General features: G+C 38.5%; 1 protein-coding gene across 1 annotated transcript in view; it reads left to right on the top strand.

Moving 5' to 3' along the window:
- jak2a (Janus kinase 2a) overlaps positions 1 to 18220 on the top strand; it is a 24751-nt gene extending 6531 nt beyond the window's left edge. Inside the window, exons 5-23 of the mRNA XM_042509374.2 lie at positions 720 to 1014; positions 1220 to 1339; positions 2581 to 2738; positions 2847 to 2958; positions 3493 to 3679; positions 5933 to 6057; positions 7158 to 7292; positions 7386 to 7473; positions 8462 to 8589; positions 8751 to 8889; positions 9093 to 9244; positions 10259 to 10409; positions 10603 to 10736; positions 11783 to 11972; positions 13217 to 13341; positions 13980 to 14152; positions 14491 to 14608; positions 14895 to 15008; positions 15446 to 18220. Of these exons, the coding sequence (XP_042365308.1) occupies positions 720 to 1014; positions 1220 to 1339; positions 2581 to 2738; positions 2847 to 2958; positions 3493 to 3679; positions 5933 to 6057; positions 7158 to 7292; positions 7386 to 7473; positions 8462 to 8589; positions 8751 to 8889; positions 9093 to 9244; positions 10259 to 10409; positions 10603 to 10736; positions 11783 to 11972; positions 13217 to 13341; positions 13980 to 14152; positions 14491 to 14608; positions 14895 to 15008; positions 15446 to 15553 (2752 nt within the window). The 3' untranslated portion in view covers positions 15554 to 18220. The remainder of the gene's footprint in view (positions 1 to 719; positions 1015 to 1219; positions 1340 to 2580; positions 2739 to 2846; positions 2959 to 3492; positions 3680 to 5932; positions 6058 to 7157; positions 7293 to 7385; positions 7474 to 8461; positions 8590 to 8750; positions 8890 to 9092; positions 9245 to 10258; positions 10410 to 10602; positions 10737 to 11782; positions 11973 to 13216; positions 13342 to 13979; positions 14153 to 14490; positions 14609 to 14894; positions 15009 to 15445) is intronic.

Here is an 18220-nt window from a genome sequence, read left to right as displayed (position 1 = left end):
TGGCAGCTGAGCAGCAGCCCATCCTCATTCTTCTGAAGCAGCTTCAGTAACGTTACATTTAGTTTCAGGGAAATCGCAATTAATAGCAAAAAAGGAAACAGGAAAATGTACAAGTAATGGTTTGCTAATTCAAAAACATAACTAAATGACTGATTACTTGAACAGCAAACTGTTAAATATATCTACTCATTGTGAAAAGATGTCAAGACCTTTACCAACTTAAAAGGCAGCAGTAAGCCAAACATTCATCAACATTTCAGAACACTGTGTGTGACACACTTTACGGCTCCACTGACGTGCATGCTTACCAGTCGCCATTTTCTGATGAACTTGTCAAATTACCACGGCAAACATTTTAATGGCCTTTCATTTTATTTTATTTCCATAGTCCACACTCAAAATATTAATTCTCCTATTCATTCTCCTTAATACTCATTATTTAATGTATCTTTTGTGCATCATTCATCATAAAAAGTATTGATTTATTTTTAAACTCATGATTACATTAACACTACTTTTTGTGATTATTGACTGTTTCTCTTGAGGGTGACACAGCATGTAGACTGGCTGAACTGCCACAAAGTGTACCTAGCGGTTGGTCTTCTAACCTTGTGTCCTCTTTGACTTGTCCCTCCAATCTCTGTGTCTCTCCTGTTATCTGTTCATTATTCCCTCCTCATCTTAACTTAACCCACCCTCCTGGATCCCCCTACTTTTAGCTACAAATCCTTCCTGCCGAAATGCACGCGAAACCGCATCCAGGAATATAATATTTTGACTCGGAAAAGGATCCGCTATCGCTTCAGGAAGTTCATCCAGCAGTTCAGTGAATGCAAAGCCACGGTGTGCAACCTCAAGCTCAAATATCTGATGAGCCTGGAGATGCTGCTCCCCTCCATTTACTCTGAGCGATTCCAAGTCACCGACCTCTCCGCGCGTGAGGTTACCATCGTTGTCATGGGCAACACAGGCATCCAATGGTCAAAAGGGAAAGAGGAGGAGGGAGCAGAAGAGGTAAGGACTAGAACATGTGTGCCATGGCAATGTATTTGAACACAAGTCTACCAAAGTGCAATGCTGTCATGGCTATTTTTTACCAATAGATGGAGCTCTAGGAGTTGGTTAAAATGGCTAATAACAACAAGAGTGCATGTGTGTGCACGCTTCTTCATCTAATACAAATGCAAAGCACAATTTACTTCTCTTTTTGTGTCTCTAGGAGCTGCAGACATACTGTGACTTCCCAGAGGTGATCGACATCAGCATCAAACAGGCCAATAAGGAGGGCTCTGTGGAGAGCCGCATAGTTACCCTCACCCGACAGGACAACCAGACCCTGGTATAGTACACACTGAACTCTTCTGTAAGCTCTACCCCACACTGCTCTATTATCGCGTTAAATGAATAATTTGTTTACTTTGCTTCATTCTAATCTTCTCTGATTTTCTATTCTGGGAAACAAACGGATCTGCGAGCTCGTGTTTTATTTGCTCTGGCAGATGCGTCTGGTCCCCCTTCCATTTAAACTGATTTTCACCCTGCCAGATCCTGGGCAGGCCAATCATTTGTCTAATATGCGGCGAGTTAGATACAGTGATTGAAAGACCAGCATCACTGGTCTCTGCTATGTCGAGCACAAAACACCAGGCTCACAAAACTCAGATCAATCTGTCAAACTAGGAAACGCGAAACAGATATAAATCAAGATTTTGTTTGCCTGTTCCCCAACTAAAATGTTTGCAAAAACACAATTTAGTGTACTTTTTAACAGATGTGTGAGCAGGTTGCCATTTTTTTCTGCTTGAAAACGGACCAACGGACCAACTTACACATGTTGCTCTGCACTATGTCACGTTTCATTGCTCTGATTGGTTATAGGTCATGTTTTTTTTCTCTGATCAGTTGTAGGTCATGTTTTGTAGCTCTGATAAGTTGTAGGCAGCATTTTGTTACTCTGATGGTTGTAGGTCAGGTTTTGTTGCTCTGATTGGTTGTAGGTTTTGTTTTGTAGCTCTGATAAGTTGTAGGCACCATTTTGTGACTGATTGGTTGTAGATCGCGTTTTGTTGCTCTGATAAGGTGTAGGTTGCATTTTGTTACTCTGAATGGTTGTAGGTCACGTTGTATTTCTCTGACTGGTTGTACGTCATGTTTTGTTACTTTGATTGGTTTTAGGTCATGTTTTGTTGCTCTGATTGGATATAGGTCATGTTTCTTGTTCTGAATGGTTGCTCCCACTGATAACACGTGCTTGAAATCCAAAATTAATTGAGAGGCAATACCAGGCTACTAATTTTCACTACCGTCTGTACATCAAATCTTGGGGACACTAAAGCTCTACTCTGCAATGTGTTTAAATGACCATGTACTTGTTGTCAGAGTCAAATTAGTTAAAAAATGAATATTCTAACACATTCTTAATTAATTTAAAGTGAAATAATTTGTTACACTTAATTGCATAAATATTTGTATTGAAGGCTTATTGGTTATATTGATTCAAAGTTAAAAGATATGTACTGAATGATTTATTTCTGTCCTCTTCATTCCCTCTCTATAATCTGTATCTGTCTGACTACAAAGGAACTGGAGTTTCGTTCGCTCTCAGAGGCTGTGTCTTTCGTATCGTTAGTGGATGGGTATTACAGACTGGTTGCAGATGCCCATCATTTTCTGTGTAAAGAGGTGGCTCCACCAAGACTTCTGGAGTGCATCCAGAGCTACTGCCACGGCCCGGTGTCGTAAGTATCACACACATGCACCGATAAAGCATGTCACACGTGCACCCGCAACCACAGAACCAGTCACACACACATTCACACACGCACATTCTGTCTCTTTGATCACAGGATGGAGTTTACGATCAGTAAGCTACGTCGCTGTGGAAACCACCAAGGCTTGTACATCCTTCGCTGCAGCCCCAGGGACTACAACAAATTCTTCATGTCCTTTGTGGTGGGGGTAAGCTGTTAATGTTGGGTCATCATCAATGTGAAGTACTGTATTTCTCACATGTGACTCCATAAATAAACAGGCCCATTCAACACTTACAGACATCACTAACTTGCTCATTCAGCCCATGAACACATGCAGCACCACAGACTACCAAGTTATCTTTTCTATTGGCTGATACAAAGTGTCACATTAAGCAGAGCCATTAGACTAGAATGTAAATGCAATGCAGTACTTTGGTACATTAATAATTATTCAATTAAGATGGAACAAGGTCAAGTGCCCCTTTTAAAGTTGCATCATTACATTTCTGTTTCTGAAAATAAATTTAGTTTGTTCATTGTTTTGCTAAAACTCAGCGAGTGATAAGTGTTCACACTAAAACCTATTAAATATGGCCCATATTTTCATCGACAGGAGGGAGCCATAAGTATTCATTCTCCTGCGCTCTGACACTGACTCAATCAGTGTCCTTCTTTTAAAATAATCTTGCCGGCACATTTAACACAACTTCACTGCAATCATTTTTCTTTTGTTTTCCAGTATGAAACTATGGTGGACTATAAACACTGTCAGATTGTGAAGACAGAGTCAGGAGAGTACATTCTGAGTGGTGCAAAGAGGAGCTTCGGCTCACTTAGGGAACTTCTGCACTGCTACCAAAAGGAGGCGCTTCGAACTGATGGATACACGTTTCAGTTGACCAGGTGCTGCTCACCCAGTCTCAAAGGTAAGTATTCACAAACAGAATGACACTAAGAATATAATATGTATACTGTCACTCCTATTAACACAGGTTAAAGAAAACACACACAGTCAAGTGCACAGTAGTGACCTTTTCACAGAGTTGGCTCTATTTTGGACCTTTTGGACCAACTTTTTGTAAATAGTTTCTTTGTCCATAGGGCTGCAAAAATAGGCTACAGCATTACTTTCATTACATATGGATGAATTTATATTTTAAGTCTGCAAAAGTATGCACATCCAGAAGACAAAAAACTAGTTGCTGGCGAAGTGATAATACAAGAGATGAAAAAACAGTGTCTGCACACTAGATTATGCTCCCATAAATAATTAATTAATTTACCAGCAAGGCGATGTCTTGAGCTATGTGCTCTTTATCAGACAATAAGTCTGATCAGCAGATTTTTTTTTCATCTTTTAATCTCATATTTTAACTAGGATCAAATGGGAAACTTTAAATGTTAAAATAATCTCAGTGAATTACAGAATGTATTTTCGAAGCTCATTTTGATTAAAACCTTTGCACATTGTACAAAATGCAGAGCTGTGGGCTGCAGACCCATAAATTGGCCTTAAATCTTCCTTAGGCTGCAAAACATGAGTGGGGCAAGCAGTTAAACCTTTATTTATAGATCATTTCATTATGATTCTGTTGCAAGGTTAATGGCTTTGGTCCTATGGTGCTTCCTGTCAGCTACAGGGAAACCATAAAATTTTATAGTTTCCTTGTCACCTGCTGCATTTACAAATATCCCAACTGGAAATACAACTGGGATCCATTTGGAAAGTTTATATTGTCAAGTTTGAAATGGTCAATAACATTTTGAAAGCAATGATCAAATAATATAAGACAGTAAAAATCACAAAAATCCTGCGAGTTCAACATTTGCCATCAAGGCAACCAATTACCCCTTGTGTAGAGTTCCAGGGCTCGTTACATGGGTCTTTGACACTGTTGCCTTTTTGTTGGTGTTTATTTAGTTTCTTTCCAAAATTTCTTAAATTCCTGTTGCAGCTAATTACTCATTTCCAAGCTTCTATTTATACCAGATGACTTGCTCTTGAGTCAGGAACATTTCTGATTCCCTGTTGGATTTAAGACAATAAAGAATACAGACTCTTTGTTCTTCAAAATAACTATTGACCTGCAGTGTATTTACTGACAGGCTAGACTGACTGCTTGGATTCATTTAGACTTAAATTTATTTATACAGACCGCACAGACCCTGCAGTTATAATACATTTTCTAAAAACAATATACAGTATTTATAGTCCTTGTTAAAGTTGTTGTTCTTGGTGTGGACGGCCCTTTATCCTTTTAAGTGTACTATAATTATGCAATTTTGTGCCGCTATGGGGTCCCTCAATCAAAACAATAACAAAAGACAATGCTGTCTTAGCAGTCAGTTTCTCAGTGTAAATCATTCAGGAGGTTTTTATGGGGAGCTGAATAATCTACAAAGGGCTCTTTAAATTTTAAAATGATTAAAGCACTGAGTAGAGCAGTTTCTGTGATGCTGTTTGGCATGGCGGGGGTGGAGCACAGCTGCCACTAACATTTGCTCTGCTTGTTTCGCTGATAATTTAAGATCCAGATGTCCGATGACTAAAGCCCCTCATCATGTTAAAATATGAAACTAAAGATGAACAAGATGAAAAAGTCAATTTATGATAGCTCAAGGCAGACACTGCAAAGGGAGTATGATGCCACAGGCAGGCAACAACCAAATGACATGGACCATGTCCTTGAATAAAATTACAAAAAATGAATTTTTTTTAGGGTGTAAACATTGTTGGAAACTTTCGGGTAACAGAACTCCACAAATTAAAAAGAAATATATGACACTGGCCTAATTATTGTTAGTCATTTTAATGCGAAACAGTTACATATTAAATCTTTAAATTGCCGGAAAGTAAAATTTTTACTGCTGATTGATTCGATAATTACTTCAGCAGGTTTCCAGATGCCAAAACTCTTGTTTCAGAGCAGTTACCTGTCTCTAAGGGTCATTAAAACACACCACTTAGGTTTTAAATTTTGCTGATATTCCTAATTAAGAACTCTAAATTAAGCAATCTATTCTTACAATTGGAAGCTGCTGGGTTTCTTTTCATGTGCGTCATTTAATTAACAGTTTCACACACTGAAAAGCAATATGTAATGATGAATAAATATAATGTCAAAATGTGAGTTTGATGTGCGTTTTCCTAATCTAATCTTGTCTTTACCTTTCTTTAGATAAATCCAACCTGGTGGTGTGTAGAAATAATCAAGGGGCAGATGTTCCAGTGTCTCCATCGCTCCACAAACACAACATCAGCCAGATGGTCTTCCACAAGATCCGAAAAGAGGACCTTGTCATCGTAAGATAACAACCCTTGCTTTAGCTTTGCCTCCTCATCTGAAAAAGGCACAAAAACATCCATAACTAGTTTTAGAAGATGTATTAGTGAATAGGATTAGATACGTTGTATAAGTGTACAGCAGTATTGAAAAAGGCCCTTGTGTACGATTGGTTTCTCTCCCTTTGCAGATAAGTTACAGGCTACAAAGGTGAGCTGTACTTAAGTGGGTGCCATGTATCTCTGTAACTGTGAAATAACAATGAATGTAAAGCCAAACTCTACTGATGCAGGCCTTTATAGACAAGCTAACATTGTTACCTTGTCAATATGAGTGAGCATACCAGAAGTTTTGATCAAAAAAGACTAGAAAGACTCCTGTGGGGTCAGCGGGGTCAGTGAGGTCACTGCGTCAAACACTTCCTCTATTGATCCACTGTGCACTCACTGATTGACTGTAAGTCAACAGCAATCCTGTGGATGCATGAGTGTATAGTGTGTGTTAGTGTGACAGTGTGTCAGCCATGCTCTCACCTTGGTGACTAGTTCATTTTCGTCTCACCGTATTGTCTGTAATTTGAGCTCTTGAAGTTTTGTGCAGCAGGTCTGTCACAGGAAAACCACAGAAGAGGTTCCACTAATCAGAGAGCTCAGGGGGTTTTCTGTATTGCAATATTGTCTTCCCTCGCCGGATTTAACATGTTTTTTTGATCTTCCTGTTTTGAACGTTTGTTCAGCTTTGTTGTGCATTTATTCCAAATCTCTAGTTGAATCTTAAACAGTAAAGCCACCTAAGTCTAGTGGAAGGAGTAGGTTTTATTCAGTTTGGTTTCTGGGCTGCAACTGAGAAAGCTTATAGCTATAAATATGTTTGTGGTTTGTAATTTCGAGCACTATGTAACTTGTTGCCATTATTATAGTTATTTATATATATATATATATATATATATATATATATATATATGTTTATATACTCCTAGGTAATACTAGTCAGATGGTTCCAGTACCTTTATGGTTAGACAATATTCGTCGAGGAATTGTCTCTTTGAGTCAAAGTGATGAAAACGCACTCTATCTCATCTCTAAAGTACATTTTAAAACAAATTTAAACTGTGTTTTAGAAAGAGAGTCTCGGCCAAGGAACCTTAACCAAGATCTTCTGCGGTGTGAGGAAAGAGCTGGGAGACTATGGCGAGGTGCACCAAATGGACGTCGTTATCAAGATCCTGGACAAGGCTCACCGCAACTATTCAGAGGTTGGCTTGTTGAATGAGTCCAATTAAATGAACTGGACGTGATCTGAAGAGAGACATGTTAACAGAATCTCCTCTCTTGTTTTCTCTTCACAGTCCTTCTTTGAAGCAGCCAGTATGATGAGCCAGCTGTCCCACAAGCACTTGCTCCTCAACTATGGTGTGTGTGTTTGTGGCAATGAGAGTAAGTCTACAGCACACACACAAACACACACCACTGGACCAACATGCCTGCAGGTCCTTGAAAAGTATTGGATTTAATTTTATCAATATTAGGCCTAAAAAGTCATCAAAAAGTCTTAATTTGACTTTGTGTGGTCTTAATTGCCATAAACATTTTATCTAATTTAATTCATCCATCTTTTAATTTGTTTTTGTTGAAATAAGTCAAAGTCTTCTGTAAAAAGGACACTGTAAGATCTTAGATTAGAAAGATATTGAGACCAGAAAAGAGTGTTACATAGTTTACAAAGAAAGACTATGAGGCTAGTGGATGCAAAAGAGTACTGACACTTAAAAAGGTCGAGTTTACATCAGATGGGGTCTAATGTTGACCCTGTAGCCAACTGAGAAAATCAAGAGAGGAAATAAGGTTTCTTACCTGTTCTGCCCTGACCCTTTCACTCTGACTGGACAAAGCCTTCGGGGTCAGCAAATCACTAATGTGCCACTGTAGTCTTGATCTTTACTCCACCTAAAACTGTCCACGTTGTGCACACGTCAGAGTGAGCAGCGTGTCTGGGAACTTTAAGTATCCACGTCAGCAGGCTGGAAAGCAAAATGAAGATTTTAATAAAGAACTTTCAAAAATATGCAAACACTGATACAGAGTAATAAATTGTCATTGCAAATAAGGATGTTCAATGCTTTTTACAAATCAGACATATGGTTCACTGATAACTTAATTGTTCCAAAGAAATAAACTTCAAATTAACTAAAATTTCAGATTTGATGACCAAGGCTAGACTTAACAGAACCAGATGACAAATGTGGATTAAGGCATTCACTAAAAAGTGCTGTCAAAGCATGTTTGAAGAGACCACAGGAAATGAGCTACAGTAAACCACAAACTGGTTACATGGGAGTTTAAATTGAAAGCACTTTGTTTAAAAGATTTTCCATGTGGATAGTAGTGACTAATGAAAATGATCTCCCTTACATCTTCCTGTCAGACATGATGGTGCAGGAGTATGGTAAATTTGGTTCACTGGACACCTACCTGAAAAAGAATAAAAGCTGTGTTAACATCACCTGGAAGCTCGAAGTAGCCAAGCAGCTTTCCTGGGCCATGCACTACCTGGTAAGTGTGCTGACATAATGCAGTCTGCCTCATACTGATTTTTTAGTTTGTGTGGGGCAGGAGAAATACCTTTAAGAAATGTGTTAGTAAAACTAGTGGGTCACTGAAGCAAGGTAACATATGAAGGTAAATGATGTTGTCTCTGTCATGTCTGCACACAGGAAGATAAGAACCTCATTCATGGAAATGTTTGTGCAAAGAATGTGCTTCTGATCAGAGAGGAGGACCGGATGACGGGCAGCCTGCCCTTTATCAAACTCAGTGACCCGGGGATCAGCATCACCGTGCTGCCCAAAGAAGGTGAGATACTGTCCTGATGTGAGAAGACTTGAACCTCACACCTGTGCGGAGGCACAATGTGAGAATAATGTTGGCCAGAATACTTTTGCTTCGGTGTGACTGTCTCAGATTTTTAGAGTCTGTTCTGACTGCCTCTACCTTTTATTTCATTCATGTATTTTGTCCTCCCTGTGCCTCTATGTCTCCACATGTCCGTCCATCAGTTCTGGTGGAGCGTATCCCATGGGTGCCCCCTGAGTGCATTGAAAACCCCCAAAATCTGAGTTTGGCCACAGACAAGTGGGGCTTTGGGACAACGCTTTGGGAGATCTGCAGTGGTGGCGACAAACCTCTCAGCACCCTGGACTGCTCCAAGGTCACAAAAAACAAAAAAACAAAAAAACAAAAAAAGAAAATACATTGAGAATACTGACTTACTAAAAAAATAGAAATGTTGGATTACAGTGTTTGTCTGAGTTTCCCAACCTACACATTGGTGGTCATTTGTGAGCTTTAGGGCCCTGACACACCAAGCTGCCAGGCTGTCAGTGAGCATCTGTTGCCTTAGTTTTTTAAGTTTTGTGTGCTGTTTTTCACTGGGTGCAGCATGCTGAATTGGCATTGGACCCGGCTCAGCCTGTTGGTGAATAAAATTACTCTGATTAGCAGTTTAGCTGAGTGCACGAGACGAGAAATTGATAGAAGAAAGGCAAAAAAACTGCTTAAGTCAAGAGGGATGTGAGAGCAAAATAGACATTGAGTGTTTCATAATTGTTTGCATTATTGTTGGCTAGCGTACGGCAAATATTCCTTCTTTATTCAACATTGGGTTGTGTTTTTAATGTTCTTACTCGCTAACTGGTGTCTTGAATCCGTCCTGTCGTTCTCCTAGTTTCCCTTTTTAGAATGACAAATACAAACTACTGCCTCCTGCTGGTATGGAAAGTTACTTCCTCTCACATAGGTGCAGAGCATACATGTATTTTGGCCATTGGCTGTAGCCTTTGCAGTGATTTCAAGCGCAAATTTTGGGCCAGGACACAAGCAACTAGTGACAACGCAACGGCCAGCCTTCGTTGCCACTAGTTTTTAAATGTTAGTTTGGTCAGAGGTGCTGGTAGGTATTTCTTTTAACTTTTTGACCAGGCCAGGCTAGCTGTTTTGATTGGTTTAAGCTAAAGGGCTGTTTTCTATAGTTTCATATACACTTATGAGAGTGGTATCTTATCAAACTTGCTGGGCTTTTCCTTTAACTTATGCAAAATGTTTTGAAGCAAAAAAGACAGGGTTATCTAAAACATATTCTATTTTTCTTATTTTTAGAATGTCCCCTAACACTGTATATTAAGGGGTTTTGTTTGATTCTGACTTTTGCTCTTTCGCTCCTCAGAAACACTTGTTCTATGAGGACAGGCACCAGCTGCCAGCTCCTAAATGGACAGAGCTGGCCAATCTGATTAACAGCTGTATGGACTACGAGCCCTCGCACCGACCCTCCTTCAGAGCAGTTATCAGAGATCTCAACAGCCTCTTTACACCAGGTAGGCAGAAAAAAATTATGTGCAACTTTATGGCAGAGTTGCCTACAACAGTTCAAGCAAAGCGCTTCACATCTGGTAGACAGATATATAGATCATGAGGATGATCTAAGCCCTACACACTCACTCTTTATCTAGGTTTTTTTCAAGCTTTTTTTTGGTAATACGACTTTTCCACATTCTTGTTGTGTTGCAGACTACGAGCTCCTGGTGGAGAGTGACATGGTGCCCAACAGGACAAGAGGCTTCGGCTTCCCATGGGCCTCTGAAAACCAGGAGCCCGCCCAGTTTGAGGAGAGGCACCTCATCTTTCTCAAGCAGCTGGGCAAAGTGAGACATGCACACATATGCATATTACTGTATATTTTTTGTATTTCCTATGTTTTGGACTCTTTCCTTTCTTTTTTATAGTACTCAGATAATGTCTTCAAGTGTGCATGATTTAATAACTTATTAGCTTGATTTTTCATCTTGCTTCTAAAGGAATATATCATCCCTCAAATGACTATTTATATATCAGGTACTCACTTAATATTATTTGAATTTCCAAGAAAAATGTTGTTTTTCTCGCATGCCTCCGGTGAACAAGGAATCCAGAAACGTAAACCATTCTTGATGAGTTGGTGTCGCAGAGTCTGCATTTAACAATGGCAAAACTCTATCAAAACATCTGTTTACAAACTCTTACACAACTCGTGCAGTTTAATCCAAGTCTCATTTATTAGTTATATAGTACTTCCTAAACATGTATTTTCACTAAAACCTTAATATTTAACACTGAAATTACAGTGAACTGTAAAATATTCTCTCTTCAAAGGCAGACTTTATTTACAAAATCAATGGTGGTACGAGAGAAAACCCTGGTTTTCTTCACAAATTCAACATTGCCTGATATACTTGATGTAATTGGTATATAAATGGTAATTTGGGTGGTGAAGTGTTCCTTTATGCTATTTTTAATACAAAATTACATCAAAGCATTATAAAGATTGGAACTGGGAGAGCTGATTAAAAATCTGTTGAAAATTCCTCTTTGTTTCATGCTCTCTTGTGGTGTTTTCTGTTTGAGTTGGTGTCTTTATTTAGGTATTTGAAATGCATCTTTGGGATAAATAATGATAAACAGTAGCAAACATTATCCAACATTACTAATGAGCTCTTTCCGCTATCATCTCAAATCTGCTAATGATGTGTATTGTTTTTCTGTCGTAACTAATTATTCTTGTGATTGGGTATCTCACTGATTCCTTTTTAATGACCAGCTTATACTTTGCTACATAAATTAAAAAAAGCTAATATAATGTGTGCTCAAAACCAAGATGACCTGCTGTTTCTGCATCTCTTAAATCTGTTCTCCATGTGACACTACTCTGCAGGGAAACTTTGGTAGCGTGGAGATGTGCAGGTACGACCCCCTGCAGGACAGCACAGGGGAGGTGGTGGCTGTGAAGAAACTACAGCACAGCACAGCCGAGCACCTCAGGGACTTTGAACGGGAAATCGAGATCCTCAAATCCCTCCAGCATGAAAACATTGTCAAATACAAAGGAGTCTGCTACAGTGCAGGTATGCAGGGCAGTAGGGTTGCAAATTGTTTGCACTTTACTTAATCGATTAGTGGTAAAATAGCAATGAATCATTGTTTGAAAAAACATATAAAGTTTGCTTATTTTAAACACTACCAAATGTGTTTTTTTCCTCAATGCTAACAGAAACATTTTGCATATACTTTGACAGAGGCATAGCCTGTTGATCGATCAAAATTTAACATGTTCTATGAAATTTTTGATGGTCGATTAATTGTTATCATCCCTAATGGGCAGATTATTAGACATCTTCATGTGCAATAATTCGTTTTTGGAAATCACACTATATAGTGTTATCATTTATCCTGTTGCCTGCACTCACTCAGTTTAAAATCTGTATAACTGATTTTGTTTATTAACAATACAAGACACAGCAATCTAAATTAATGCTGTCAGATTCTGTTTCATAATATTTCCATAAATCATAGTTATATAGGCTGGTATTTCTACATCAGTGGTTCTAAGGACGTATTTATGCTCAGCATTAGACACATAAACGAACATGGATGGAGCCCTCTGATCGTATTCTGTGTTCACTTTGTCCTTATTTGAGCATATTTACTGAAAGTGTATGGATACGGATAAAACAGAGCAGTACGACTAGAGATCATGGAAACAGCGTAGTGTAGTTCAAGCGAGATTCAATAGGAGATTACAATTATTTTTTTTTGAAATGGCAGAAAGGAATGGAATCAGTAATTTAGTGAAAATATTTCCCACCTGTATTTAATGACCTCACACATTACTGCCATCTACAAAGTTGCCTTTGTTAAGATGACTAAAGGAATAAGAAGACTTCTGTGGTATGAAAAACAAGTCACACGTTTTATACGAACTGTAGATCACAGTAAAAGATAACATATATGTTTTCTTATATTAGAAGAAAGTATCTCTGTTCTGTGTTGACATAAAGCTAATTATTGGTCTGATTAATCTGGTTTTTAAGGGAGATCTAAGAGGGCTTCAGTGTTTTGATCTTTTTTTATTCTTACGACAGAGCAAACTTTCCTAATCAGCTTGTTCCGTGATTTAATATTACCAGCCTGGCAGATTTAGTTATATATAATAATGTCTTTACAGTCCCCACATTTGCTGCCTAGGGCGTCAGTGACCATGCCCATGAAACAAATAAATCTTAATTTTCTCAGAGGCCTCCACTCAACTGCTCTCACGTCATATATTTTTTTCTCTTAAGTATCACACTTAACTTGTTTGTTCCTGCAGGACGGAGGAACCTACGGCTGATCATGGAGTATCTCCCCTACGGCAGCTTGAGAGATTATCTCATCAAACACAAGGACCGCTTTGATTTCAACAAACTGCTCCATTATGCGTCACAGATCTGCAAGGTAATGTGAGGCAGTAGGTGGTGCGGACTTGTCATACATACATACTGGTATATTGAACATTGAAACAGCTTTTCCTGGAGCTGCACTCCAACATAGCTAGCATGTAAAATATTATTCTAAATTATTTTTACAAACCTGGGACAGTTCCCATCTTTCATGTGTCTGTGTGTGAATGGAATGATTTAATGTATAATGTATTAAAATTACTTTTCACTTTCACTGACCTAAATATTTTAAACAACTTAAGTCCTGATAATAATGACCAAATATTCATTCATTTTCAGAAATTTAACCCTTTAAATGCCAGTTTTTTATATGATGCCTCTATGTTTTTTGAATGAAAAATAACACAAAAATATTTAGTTTCCATATACTAAATGTAACTATATCTGACATCATTGAAATAATCTTTTACACAGTGTAAAGTATATAGGTGATATATTTTTTCTTGCTTTAAAAAATATGTCTCTTGTTTCTTTAAGTGTATTTTTTTCTTTATTGCTTGCCTCTAAAAAAAAAGGTAAAATATTTAAACAACAATGTGGATTACCACTATATGCATTCAATTTAGTAACAACAGTGTACATACACTACATAACCCTGTTCTTTCTCTCTGTGTGATTTTATTCATTCTTCAGGGTATGGACTATCTTGCCACTAAGCGATATATCCACAGAGACCTGGCTACCAGGAACATTTTGGTGGAAAGCGAGACAAGGGTGAAGATTGGTGATTTTGGCCTGACCAAGGTGCTGCCACAGGACAAAGAGTACTACACTGTCAGAGAGCCCGGGGAAAGCCCCATCTTTTGGTGAGGACGACACACTGTTATTATTAGCGGTTCAAGAGATATTTTCAGATTTTTATGGGTTGACCTTTATAGAGACCAAAAATCGACTGTTTTTGAGCTCTTTTTCAGTGTTAGTGACCCTTTGTGACGTTAAACATGGGTGTTAAAGATAAGATCATTTGATTTACACAGAGGAAAATCAGACTTATTTATACAGCCAGAACGTGTGTGTTTCTTTCATGCCTTCATATCTGTCTGCTTGTAATGAAGGACTTAGTGTTGACGGTTTAAAGATGTGTGCTTCATTATGCATATGTATGTTATGTACTGTACATATTATGTGGTGCGGTGTTTTGCAGGTATGCTCCAGAGTCGCTGACAGAGAGCAAGTTCTCTGTGGGATCAGATGTTTGGAGTTTCGGTGTCGTCCTCTATGAACTCTTTACATACAGTGACAAGAACTGCAGCCCACCCGCGGTACTGCACTTCCTCTGTCTTTCTGTGTTTTACTTCTGGTTTTTAGTTTGACAATTTTACTTTTGTATGATTTAACCATTTTTTTATCCTACTTTTTATGGCTTCGTCAACTTAATTGGGCTATTTAAAAATGGCCAGTATAATTAGTTTGAAGTGTTGTTAAAGAAATCAGTTGATTGCAGAGTGATGTACTCAAAAACAGAAAACACTTGTCATTATTTTTGGGTGGCAGTTTAAAGTTTTCACTCAGGCCAAACAAAAACTACTATTTAATATTCTTTTCCAGGTGTTTATGGACAAGATGGGGAATGAAAAGCAGGGCCAGATGATAGTCTACCATCTGATAGACCTGCTGAAACAGGGATACAGGCTGCCTGCTCCTGATAATTGTCCAAAGGAGGTCAGTGACTACAAAACTTCTTAGTTTTAAAAAAACAATAAAAACGTCTCTTTGTTCAAAGCAGACTCAACACTTGTTTGTAAGGTTAAACAAACCACTTGAAAAATTCACAAGTATACCAACACCTGAGTCTCTCTAAAAGTAATAACCTCACAAGGTTTTGGATTTGCAGTATTGGATATATTAAAAATGAAACTCTCATCAAGAGCAAACGCTTTGGGAATACAAAGAAAATATTCTTAGCCCCAAGCAGAAATGGGCACCATGTCATATCATAAAATGGCATATCCAATAAAAAATGAATTGAAACCCCTTTTATTGCAAATATATTTTTCAAAACATTCAATGGCTGTGAAACTAGCCTAGTCATTAAAGTAGAATTAAACTAATTGTACCTTTTTTCTGTGATAATGTTCTTGCTCTGATGCTTCCCACAGATCTACAAGATTATGACAGACTGCTGGAACAGTGAGCCGAGGCTGCGCCCTACTTTCAAGACATTAATTCACAGTGTGGAGGCTGTGCGAGACAGCAAGGACGGATGAGCGGCATTGATCCCTGAACCTCTGACCTTTAGGTGTTTTCTCCCGGGAGGGTCCGTTGTCACAGATCTTTAAAGAACAATGAATGTCTCTGAGATGCGTGGGTTTACTGCAGCGATGCAGTCACTAGCCTCAAGTATACTTGTTGTTTTTCTTTTGATGATCTGCATGTCTGTCAGACTATTTAACATAAACTCAGATTAGGATGATGAATGGGGATATTCACTTTCTCAGCAGGATACTCACTTCTTAAAGGAGCTCTATATGATATTCACAGCATTAATATAGCAGCAAACCACTTTTTGCTATGTTCACATATTGTGGAGTAATGGCGTCCTGAGCAGTGAAAGTCACGCCGTACGTGTTTATGCCACGGGCTAGCTTGTCTCCGCCACTCTGCACTGCGCTCATACAGTGGTTACTGTTGAACTGCTGATATTAGGATGGCAGCGCTGCGTTGTGTAACAATATTAACTCTGTCAGCACTGTGGCAGTTGTTAACACTCTAAAGGCCCTGACACACCAAACCGACATCGGAGAACTAGTGGTGATGAAAGCCCCCCTCTGCATCGCCACATGCCACCTGTGTCTTGGCCAAAAAAGTTGCACATGACACAACACACTACAACTGTTGGCCAATCAGCACCTAAGTTCAGCACCTGAGTGAAAGGAAACACCCCTCCAGACCAGCAGACCAGTAGGCCCGGTCGTTTGTTATCATCATTCAAAAAGGGAGGCTGGAAGACCGTCCTGAGGCTACTTAGCCACTTAGCAAATTAACACAATCTAATGCTGAAAGACCAAAGAGTATTTTCTGTGTGGCAGTGAACAGAAACACAAACCACCACAAAGAGCTCAATGGCTAAAGAAAAACAATCTTACCTTATATAACAAGTTTGTTTCAACCTCACTCGCTCCTGACTTTAGCTCTTTGTTTACTCTCCTCACTTCCTCTTCTCGTGTGCTGAGCTGAACTGCCAGTCAAGGTGCTTTCATTCACTGAAGTTCTCCAGAGTCTCCGTCTCACCCTGAATCAGCAGAAAAAAAGCAGATTAGCATCAGCCAGGGCTAACAGTGCAGGGCGCACTACAGTGACTAGGGCGACGGATTGACCAACAGACGATTGCGGCTTGGCAGTTCAGGGCCTTTAACACTGTTTATGCTGTAAGAACTATTAACTGTTATTCATGTTAGGAGCTTTGAATATTGTATAGAGCTCCTTTAATATGACAAATAAGAATTTCACGATTATTTAGTACACTACATCTGACTCAGATAACAAAGAAAATATACATTGGATGCCTTTTATAAGATGGAGAAAATAGTGTTCTTCGATATGCGTACATGTTGTTTTACAATGTTAAATTGACAACAGTCATGGACTGGAGAAATGAATCTAAAAAAGATTTTCTCCTAACTCCAGTCAACGTTTGTTTAATGTTTAAGCCTTAAAACCAATATTAATACTAAAAATGTTTATATGGTCAACAATTAGCATTTTGTTTGTGCTCAGTCATTTAATTTTGTACTTTTTATTGTTACAAAATGAGCGGTAAATTCTTTTGTTTAACCAAAGAGGCAGTGGGATTATTAGCCATCTAGCTGCATACCTGACCTCACTGCACCGCTCACAAGTGGCTGAACATTTATGAAGAACTTGAACTGAGCAGGGATCCTCCTCCTAACATTCAGACAGACATTTGCTGGATAGTTTTAAGACTGATAAGGGACTGACCATTCATGTAAAGCCCCAGTAGTACTTCTGCCACAAGGGGACCAATAATTAAATTTCTACGTGTGGTTTCGAGTCACATTCCTGCAGTTACAATGAATGTTTTACAGATTTTCATTGCACATCGATGACGATTCTGTGTTTTCTGAGCAGATGAAGCAACAGTAGAAGCACCCACAGTGCTTTTTTTTAGTGGCGTTAGTTTCCAATGACTGCATATCTTTCCACATTACAGAGGTCAGACTTGACACATCACATGTGTTTACAGAATTTCATACAATGTGCAAACATTCAAGTACATTAAAGAAACAGCAATAACTACTCATACAGTATTATTGAACTTACGGTGTTGCCTTTGTAATTAGTTTTGGGTAAATATTTTATAAAAACAGTATGAAATTTTTAGTGTTATAAGGATATACTATCTGTTGAATACCAAATGTAAAAGTTTATTTTTTTGAAGAGAAAAAAGTGATGAAGGGAAAAGTTTTTTTTTTCTACAGTAGCTTGTCATTGCTACTGATGATTTTATGCAAATCGTCTTCAACTTTGTTCATGTTATTATTTTTCTGCTCATTTACAGTTGTTGACGTGCTTGTGTATATGTCAATAATGTACATGTGTATGTGTTTTGATGTGCATTACATCGACGGCAGTGGATCAGTGGTCACAAGAGGATTTATTTTTTAATGTACCAAATGTTATTGACTGAAAGTCATTTCCTCTCACCAGTTCAAACCAAAGACTATAAAAATAATGAACGTAGCCACTGTGAAGGACCCACTGGTTTATGGACGTCTGTTCTGAAGGTCTCGTCTTGGACTTGACCACATTTTTTTTTTTTTTAGTCTAAGACGGACAATTTGTGATTTTATGACCAGTCAAAAGCACAGCTGTGAGGGTTTCATTAAATAAAGGAATAAAGAAGGTCAAGTTGA

This window comes from Plectropomus leopardus, chromosome 20, assembly GCF_026936395.1.
Source record: "Plectropomus leopardus strain MGB_pleo_1.0 chromosome 20, ASM2693639v1, whole genome shotgun sequence".
Taxonomy (NCBI): Eukaryota; Metazoa; Chordata; class Actinopteri; order Perciformes; family Serranidae; genus Plectropomus; species Plectropomus leopardus.
Note: the sequence above shows the minus strand (reverse complement) of the source record. Positions and strands in the feature narration are given on the sequence as shown.